The sequence below is a fragment of the Dermacentor variabilis genome, chromosome 4 (assembly GCF_050947875.1).
Source record: "Dermacentor variabilis isolate Ectoservices chromosome 4, ASM5094787v1, whole genome shotgun sequence".
NCBI classification, from domain to species: Eukaryota; Metazoa; Arthropoda; class Arachnida; order Ixodida; family Ixodidae; genus Dermacentor; species Dermacentor variabilis.
Window position 1 is genome coordinate 143290305 of NC_134571.1, and position 6776 is coordinate 143297080.

The following is a 6776-nucleotide window of genomic DNA, read 5'->3' on the forward strand; positions in this document are numbered from 1 at the left end:
TGTCAATCCTGCACACTGACTCCAGCAAGCGGTTTTCCCGAATGCTAGCAGCGCTCTGTAAATAAATAAATAAATAAATAAATTAATAAATAAATAAGCAAGCAAATAAACGTAGAAAAAGAACGCCACGCAGTTGCTTGTTGCTCAATGACTTATAAAGTGTTGGTAGAAGTTTTAGGTATTAGCGACTGACCAACTTACGCTGCGCTGTTTAACAATAACAAGAAATAAAAAAAAACTAAGAGACAAAGTGCTACGGGTTAGGGTAAGCGCACCATTAGAAGGGTTGTGCAGAACGCAGCATCGCGGGCCAAGTCAGTGCATACCTTAAGTCACAGACTATAGTTCCATTTTAGCTTCCGTTTCTCAACTCAGGAAGAAAAATAAAACTGAGCTCCCAGAGGTTGCCACGATTTTTCGGGTCGAATTACTTTTTGGTTTCCGCGCCAAATGTCCAAATACAAGTCTGCATATGGAATGGCTCATTTCAAAAACAAGTCTAATGTATAGTAAACGTAACAGTTTATTCATTCAAGTTTTCTTTGTACAAAATATGTGCAGAGCATTTCAGTATATACAAGTGTGCTATGCAGCAGCTTATGTAACTAATGTATGACACGGAAGGTCCGCGGTGTCAAATATGTTTCTTTTTCTTGAGCTGCCTAAAGTATATGGCCGCACAACATCCCAGCAAAGTATCACAGATGCATCCTTCAATTTGAGCTTGCTTATGCTAATTTTTCACTGCTATTTAGGAGCCGGAATATATAAGTATTCCTAAACAACATTCAATTGTTTCACTTGCTATTTTCGTCAACAAAACGACAACAAAATGAGTGCCAAGGGAAAGTAACCAATAAGAAGTCGCTCTTCCAAGACCAACTTTGTATATATATCTTTATGAGCTCCATAAGGGGCCCCTCATCAACAAAAATATAGATTAAGAAAGTCTTTTTAATATACTATGCTTCAAGGTATAGCGTTAAACGACGGAAAAAGTGTTTCTTTATGCAACAAAACTTGCATTCTTGTACAAAGCTGTAGCGAAAAGAAACTTTCCCTCAAAACGCTTATTGACTTTAAGCGGCACGTTAGATGAACTGATGCATGACATAACGCGTTTTTCAACCAGGAAGGCAATATCTGTTGCGCGCCCCTGGTGCGTCTTAGATTCACGAACAAATCTCATTATGCCACATTGGAAATAAAGATGAGTTTCATGTCAGAGAAAATCTTGTGTGAAGAAAACAAAGACACGACGAGCTTGACGGGCTGTAAACGTCAGCAGGAAAAGCGAGTATAGGCTTCGTTTCAAGGGCACCTACTCGAGCAGTCAACGCGGCCGCGTTATTCTCCCCATGCGACATTACATAACAGATAAGATTAAATACCAGTAGGATGCGGAAACGTTATATCTTCGCGCTCCGATGAACATGCAGTGAGTGACAAGTAGCGCTGATCACACTTGGCTAAGGCGTTGTAATCACAATGGATAGTGTCTGTTCTATAACGAAAAGCAATTAACAACAATGAAAACATTGAAATAAATATAACTGAGACCACATTTCGTACGCCATATACTTTTCTTTAGCGTGTGTAGGTTGAGCAAGCCCTTCAGTTCACGTTCTAAAATAGACTCAAGATGCAAGTAGCGTGCTGAAATTTGAAGAGACCCCAACTAGAACGCAGATGTCATGCTTCCATTCCAGACATCGCCGCAGGTAGCTTGGAGATAATGGCGCCTCTCAGCCATCCGCACTTCAACCATGATGGAGGCTGCGTTGCAAAGAAGAAGAGACAAATTATTAGATTGTTATTCTTATTACAATGAGTGTTCTAGTGTAAACGATACGTCCATATGTCTAACACATTTTTATGAGAGCTTATCAGTGCCCTCGAACGAATACTTTGTCGACTCAACAGAGATTTAATTAAGTGCTGCTACAGTGGCAGCTTCAACAATTTTGTATTCATATAGTCTATCGAGTTGATGACGCTGCTCTAATGTAACCAAAATATCGGACGGATTCGCGACATTTGGGAGAACACGCTTGCCTGCAACGTAGTAATGAATATTGCACAATCGAAGAAATATTTTAGCACGTTTATTTGCCACTCAAATAGTTTATTTCCTGACATCAGTGAAGACCGCTGTGCCCCTGCTGGAGCAAAACCTTTCCATGAACGAAGCTGAGTGTCGACAGAGTGGTCAAAGACGTTTCATCCCTATCTATTAGCTGTGAGGCATGTGACAACGGTGAAACATTTAAAAAAAATATCTTAGTTCACTTATAGATAAGAACACCATTCTATAGCAACAGACATACGTTTGCTTTTCGCCCTCCTTTCAAGGCTAGCAATACTTTCCATGATGCGGAAGTTCCACAAGGGACTGTCTAACAACAGAGGCTTCTTTTAAGATTATAGAAATATTTCAACAGCCATTAAGCTGTCCATCTAGAAGGGGCTATAGTATTTCAGATTCGCTAAAGTGAGAGCAATTCGAAGTGCCACTGTCTCGATAGGCAATGAAATGTTAACGTGTGATACACTTAATGGATACTTACATGACTGCATATGAAGGATACCACAAGGTTTTCAACTCTCAGACAAGCGGCATTTTTATTTCCTACTACCAAAGTATTTGCTGATTTTATCATTGCCTGGACGAATGTATAAACTAAAAAAAAAAAAACTTCATTTGATCCATCTCTCGACGTTACCTGCTTTGCTCCATAAGATTTCCTGAAAGGAAGGTGAATTAACTGATGCTCACAATAAGGAAATTGGTGCGTCTGAATCGGCAGTAAGGTTCACGTAATAACCTAGATTCTACGGCAGTGAGTTTTGTTTTGTAACTCTCAGCGCGAAAAGAGATGGAATCTAAAAACTAATAAAGAAATTCCTTGTTAAGTTTCATCTCCTGGTTTGTGCAGCATTTACAAAAGAAAAAAAGAGGACGACCGTGTCGTGTATAACGCACAGGATCTGCGTTCGATTAAATTTTGTAAGCAAATTTTATTTGCGTTCTTTGCTGGTCGTTATAATTTTCTACGAGGCTGGAACAAACCAGACGATTATTAAACGAGGGTCCCACTACAGTTCTTTCACTTTGGGACCCTCGTCTGTATATTTCTCATGTAATTACTTCTTTTTTTTTTTTGGAACGAATAAATCTGAATCTGAATCTGAAAATAATCGTGCGTATTCCGAGAGCTGTGAGAACAAATTTACCCGAAGCTTTCAGTGGTGTTTGCGAATAACGCTATCTTTGTTTTGCGACTACACCTAAGTACAGATCACATAACAGCTTAAGTTCGACACACTTACGCAGGGGAACGCCTCACACATCTTGAACTTGTGACTCACGCACACGCGTATCCCGCACAAGGCGAGGAAGGAAACGTCGACGATATGACGACAACAGCATGACGACAATAGGATGGCGACAACGCTGAAATGACGACAATGCAATGACAACGATGGCACGACAACTACGGCGACGACGCAATGACGATGGTGCGACGAGGACGATTGAATAATGACAAAAGCATGACATCAAAGAGATGACGATTCTGGAATGACGGCGATGGAATGACCATGACTGCTTTATGACGACGGAATGACCAGAATGACATGGCAACGGCTGTGTGACGATGACGTCATCTCGTCGATGACAAGGAGAGGCAGTGACAACAGCGGCGCACTGACAATTCAATGAGGACTGCATAATTATTATGGCGCGACGACTAAGGATAATTACCATGGAATGATGACGACATTACGAAGATGGCATGACAACAGAGATTATTGGCAGTAATGACGCCGGAATGAATACTTAAAATTCGGACCCTTTCCATCTTCTCCCATACTTCAGACTTCGCATCCAATTGGCGCATGTTTCCGGTTGCGAAATAGAGCACCGCTGAAATGAGATGGGGGCTAAGCGAGCAGAATCTTTTTCATCCGAATATTTTCGAGCTATCACTTTCGTCACTTGGCATAGATGCAATGACTCTTCGTAGCTCGTCGCTACTAGGGGCGCAAATCGTTGATGTTCGTAATTCTTGCTTACGGAGTGCGCAGAAATTATGAGGGCTTGTCTTTCCTGAACACGATCAGTACAATACAATTTTATTGCGCTACTACGGGAGAAGATGCTAGCGCGATTCTGCCCATGGTGACTGCGTCTTTATGGGGAGAAATGAAAGAAAATAGCATCGTTACTTTACCGCTTTTTTTTCCAGGACAGGGTAATTTGGTTTTCTGTAGTACGCAGCTAAATAGCTTCACTAGCTATCTGCAAAATATTTTGTTGAATATTTGGAAGTAACAATAAGCTATGCAGCACGAAGCTTGATTGAGAAATTGAAAGTTCAGCCACCACTTATTTTTATTGTTTCGCGCTATATTCCGCAAAAATGTGGCTGTTTATACAAAGCTGTGACTTTTTTCCTTGCATCGAACAGCTCCGTGTCACCATTATGTGCAAACTAGCAATGTACTCGTTCAACCTCTTGCACACCATTAACTATCTTGATTTTATTAAATAACTAAAAATGGAAAACGCGAAAAGTAGGCGGGTGGTGAAATTGGTGAGATAACATGCGGCACTTACAACTCATTTGAGAGAATATTGACGGAAAGTCTCGGGAGCTGATGGTGCTATTGTCTAACTGTGCGGGGATGCATTTGGCAAAAAATGACATAATGAGGCATGCTGGTTCTGCAAGTACACGACAGCACACTGTTAAGTACCAACTAGCGTAAGAAGCAGCACTCTTCAATTATAGCGGCCCTTCGTAATTTCTCCAAGTGTCCAAATCATTACCTGCGAAAGCATAAGCTTGAACTTTGAAATGCGTTGCTGCACACAGGTCATGTACCAATCGAAGCGGCTGCACTTACGAGTGTAGCTTGCTCTTGAGCTTGTGCAAGAGACCGAAGTGATGTCCACCACCTCCATAACTGTATCCGCCGCCATATCCGCCTCCACCGTATCCACCTCCACCATATCCGCCGCCATGACCACCATATCCGCCGCCATGACCACCATATCCGCCGCCATGACCACCATGTCCGGACGTGTGGCGCACCTCCTTTGTGATCTTTACGTTGACGTCGACCACGGCGTGGACCTGCTTTGTTCGCACGGGTTTCACGTGGCCCCCGCCGTGACCGTGGCCACCGCCCCCGTAGCCGCCTCCACCTCCCCAACCACCGCCGCCACCATATCCGCCGCCTCCACCCCAACCACCGCCTCCGCCTCCACCCCAACCACCGCCACCACCATAGCCACCTCCGCCGTATCCGCCGCCAAGCACTTCGCTCAAAAGCACGGCTGATGTCAACAAAAGGAGTACGCAGGTCTTCATGTTGGCTGGTCCTTTTGTCTGTAAAAGAGAAAGGAAAATATATAGGGGTAACTTACTAGGCGTCAGCTATGAACAATGCATAATTAAGTAAACTAATTTCGTTAAATAATATTGCGCTAAGAGATTTCTCGATGTACAGAACATGCAAAACTCGCACTCGCACGTAATAGCGTACAAGAAAACCTAAAGTTGCATTGCCTGATCATGCAGACTAGGCTTCCAGCCATTAGGATTCCAGCCACATGTACGTGTCTGGGATCCTTATGTAATCTGTACTGAACGTGTTAAACCCGCGCTTGTCCTATATTCTCTAGTGCTACAATAGCGCCCACTCCAAAACGTGGTCTTCTACAATGAAACGTCTCGTTTTCAGTAGTGAAATTCGAACGTATTGTGCGAGCGCACCTTGAAATATTATCTGACTGCAAGTAAACCAAGACGGGAGAGGGGAGGTCGCTGTCGCAATGAGGAGAGCTAGCTAGCTGAATGAGCAATTGGACTGAGCCCCTTGGCGCCCTTTCTGTTTCCGTTTTCTCACGCAGCGTTCCACAGGTGGTGGTAGCGTGGGGAGAGAAACATTTCGCGTTAAGTTAGCGCGGATAACACATATAATTACTACATCAATGTTATCAGCAGCCCGTACATAAGTCGCAGTGCAAATAAGCCCATAAAGGTGGTAAACTTGTAGCGTTAAGAGAAGCAGAAAAGCCATTGCTCGGTGGGACACAATGGTACCCCAGCTGGCAGTCAAGCGGCACGTACTGCACACCAGTCCAAGAGTGCGAACTGTGAAGTCGAACCACAGCGTGAACTGAAATCAGAACTCACCTTTGGTAACGTCAACGTCTGAACTGAACCAGAGACAGTTGTGGAATGGTCACTCTGGGACGCTTGCCTGCCGTCTAATACCGAAGTTCGCCATTTCCTCCGGGGAAATACCGCAGCTTGCAAGCGTGCATCCTGAGTGCGCAACGGGGGTCAGGGTCAGTGCTGGCGCTCGCAGCACGGTCGGCCGGCCGTACGCATCGTAAACGAGCTCGCGTCATTCCACGTCTCTCGTCTCCTTAATGACCTCCGGAACGAGCCTCTCTGGCCATCAAAGTGTCCCCAGCTACAGCACAATCGTTGTCTCCGTTTTGTGTCTGACGTCATCCGAGTGGGAGGAACACTTTGGTGTCACAATACCCCGGATGCAACGACGCGGAGTTTATGTCAGAACGTACCCATCAGAAATGCTGTGGGAAAAAACTCATGGCGCTTGCGCCGGAGGGAAGGCGCCAATGGCGATCGCATGTAGCTTGTCAAAAATTCAAGGTTGCGAAATGTGAGTCCTGGTGGCTGCTTCAAACTTACGCTAAATAAGATTTAATTAAACAAATCTCCTACATGTGATCTCCAACA

General features: G+C 44.0%; 1 protein-coding gene across 1 annotated transcript; it reads right to left on the reverse strand.

Annotated features, from left to right (window-relative positions):
- Positions 1-499: 499 nt before the first annotated feature.
- On the reverse strand, positions 500-6349 carry LOC142579870 (uncharacterized). The gene is made up of 3 exons (XM_075690503.1): positions 6204-6349; positions 4909-5393; positions 500-1776 (listed from the first exon to the last, which is right to left on the reverse strand). The coding sequence occupies exons 2-3, from the start codon at positions 5373-5375 to the stop codon at positions 1761-1763; spliced, it is 483 nt and encodes a 160-aa protein (XP_075546618.1). The 5' UTR covers positions 5376-5393; positions 6204-6349; the 3' UTR covers positions 500-1760.
- Between the last annotated feature and the right edge of the window lie 427 nt (positions 6350-6776).

Excerpts from the sequence above, each read along its gene's own strand:
- LOC142579870 (XM_075690503.1), bottom strand. The coding sequence starts at position 5,375 with ATGAAGACCTGCGTACTCCTTTTGTTGACATCAGCCGTGCTTTTGAGC.